A 2451-nucleotide genomic window follows, 5' to 3' on the forward strand; every position below is an offset into this window, starting at 1 on the left:
GGGAGATGTTTAGTTCTACGTGTCTCTGAATTTCCCCTCTGTTAGCGCCGTGCTTCGGAGTTAAAAATGATATGGGTTGGGTCCTCGGCTACTGCTGGTGTGGTGTTAAGGCTGTGGCATAGGCAGGATGTGTCTCTGGCGCCCTGCGAAGTGAGGCAGTCCTGCGGTGTGGCCAATGGCAGAACGGCAAGAAACACACCCGGGTGCCTCTCTAAAGGCTCTGCTTCCTCATGTGTCCTTCCAGTCCTGCCCAAACCTCACCACGATGTCGTGCTACCTACATCAGTGCCTCCCTCCTGTCTACCAGGACCCCATCCCCATCAAGTGCCCGCCGATGTACGCCACCAGACACCTGCCAGTGCCTACCTGGCACTCGACAATGTGCACCCCACAGTATGCGACCCCCTGCGTCCCCCGGCAGCGGATCATGTCCTCCAGCTTCTCTCAACAGCAGTGTGTGACCCAGTGTGTGCCGCGGCAGCAGTATGCACCCAAATGCATGCCGCAGCAGCAGCGTGTGGCCCAGCGCATCCTACAGCAGCCGTGTGTAACTCGGTGCGTGACAACCTGCGTGCCGCAGCAGCAGTGTGCGACCAAGGGTGTGTCGCAGCAGCCTTGCGTGACCCAGTGTGTGCCACAGCAGCGGTGTGCGACCGCAGGCGTGCCGCAGGAGTGTGCAACCAAGCGCGTGACCACCTATGCCCCCCAGAAGCAGTGCGAGACCAGGTACGTGACCACATGTGTGCCGCAGCGGCCGTACCTGACCAAGGGCATCCCACAGGAGCAGTGTGCCACCAAGTGCGTCCCGCAGCAGTGTGTGACCACGTACAGCCCGCAGCAGCCATGTGCCGCCAGATGTGTCACCACGTGTGTCCCGCAGCAACGTGCGACCAAGTGTGTCTCATACCAGTTTGTGACCTCTTGTGCCCCGCAGCAGCAGTGTGCCACCACGTATGTCCCGCAGCAATGTGCAACCAGGTGTGTGACCAAGTGTGTCCCCCAGCAGCAGTGTGCCACCACGGGTGTTACTATCTGTGTCCCACAGCAGCAGTGTGAGACAGCTTGTGGCCCACAGCAACAATGTGCCACCAAATGTGTCCCACAGCAGCAGTGTGTGACCAAATGTGTCCCACAGCAGCAGTGTGCCACCAAATGTGTCCCACAGCAGCAGTGTGCCACCAAGTGTGTCCCACAGCAGCAGTGTGTGACCAAATGTGTCCCACAGCAGCAGTGTGCCACCAAGTGTGTCCCGCAGCAGCAGTGTGTGACCAAATGTGTCCCACAGCAGCAGTGTGCCACCAAGTGTGTCCCGCAGCAGCAGTGTGCGACCAAATGTGTCCCACAGCAGCAGTGTGCGACCAAATGTGTCCCGCAGCAGCAGTGTGCGACCAAGTGTGTCCCACAGCAGCAGTGTGCCACCAAGTGTGTCCCACAGCAGCAGTGTGTGACCAAATGTGTCCCACAGCAGCAGTGTGCCACCAAATGTGTCCCACAGCAGCAGTGTGTGACCAAATGTGTCCCGCAGCAGCAGTGTGCGACCAAGTGTGTCCCGCAGCAGCAGTGTGCCACCAAATGTGTCCCGCAGCAGCAGTGTGTGACCAAATGTGTCCCACAGCAGCAGTGTGCCACCAAATGTGTCCCACAGCAGCAGTGTGCGACCAAATGTGTCCCACAGCAGCAGTGTGTGACCAAATGTGTCCCGCAGCAGCAGTGTGCCACCAAGTGTGTCCCGCAGCAGCAGTGTGCCACCAAATGTGTCCCACAGCAGCAGTGTGTGACCAAATGTGTCCCACAGCAGCAGTGTGCGACCAAGTGTGTCCCACAGCAGCAGTGTGCGACCAAGTGTGTCCCACAGCAGCAGTGTGCGACCAAATGTGTCCCACAGCAGCAGTGTGCAACCAAGTGTGTCCCACAGCAGCAGTGTCAGTCAGGTGGAGTAAAAATTTCAAGTCACTCTAAAAAGTACTGCTCTGCGTCCAAATGGCCCTGGTAAAAAGGAGCAGGGGAAAGGAAGGTCCGCAGAAACAAACAAACAAAAAAAAAAGCGAGGCACAGCTTTGGGGCAGGGGTTATTTAGCTCCTTGTACCACCTGCCAACTAGTTCCTATTGCTTAATTCTGCTTTATCTCCGTTTCCCAGTACTTCCCCTGTAGCTCAGATCGATTTTGGGCCAGGGTGTGATACAATTTCCATTGCTGCGCTCCAGGTGGCTGTGGCTTGTACCTTGATCTGCTACAAGGCATAGTTTAGTGAGATTCTCACCTAATTGAAATAATATTTAAAAAAAAAAAAAAAAAAAAAAAAAATCTTTAAAGAATCCAGATCACAAGAGCATCAAGAGGATTAGCAATGTGGCTGGTGGAGGGCTGGCCCATGCTTGGCTCCCGGTTTGGGCCTGACCTTGGAAGACGATATTCAGGTTAACTTGGATTCCACTAGGCTGTGAGTGCT

The 2451-nt window shown here is 55.9% G+C and overlaps 1 protein-coding gene across 1 annotated transcript; it reads left to right on the forward strand.

The window, feature by feature from the left end:
* The first annotated feature begins 265 nt into the window (after positions 1-265).
* Positions 266-1993, forward strand: LOC141971412 (uncharacterized). Its single transcript, XM_074928755.1, has 2 exons — positions 266-1726; positions 1844-1993. Exons 1-2 carry the CDS (start codon positions 266-268, stop codon positions 1991-1993), a joined length of 1611 nt encoding a protein of 536 aa, XP_074784856.1.
* The last annotated feature ends 458 nt before the right edge of the window (positions 1994-2451 follow it).

This window comes from Athene noctua, chromosome 29 (genome assembly GCF_965140245.1).
Source record: "Athene noctua chromosome 29, bAthNoc1.hap1.1, whole genome shotgun sequence".
Lineage (NCBI taxonomy): Eukaryota > Metazoa > Chordata > Aves > Strigiformes > Strigidae > Athene > Athene noctua.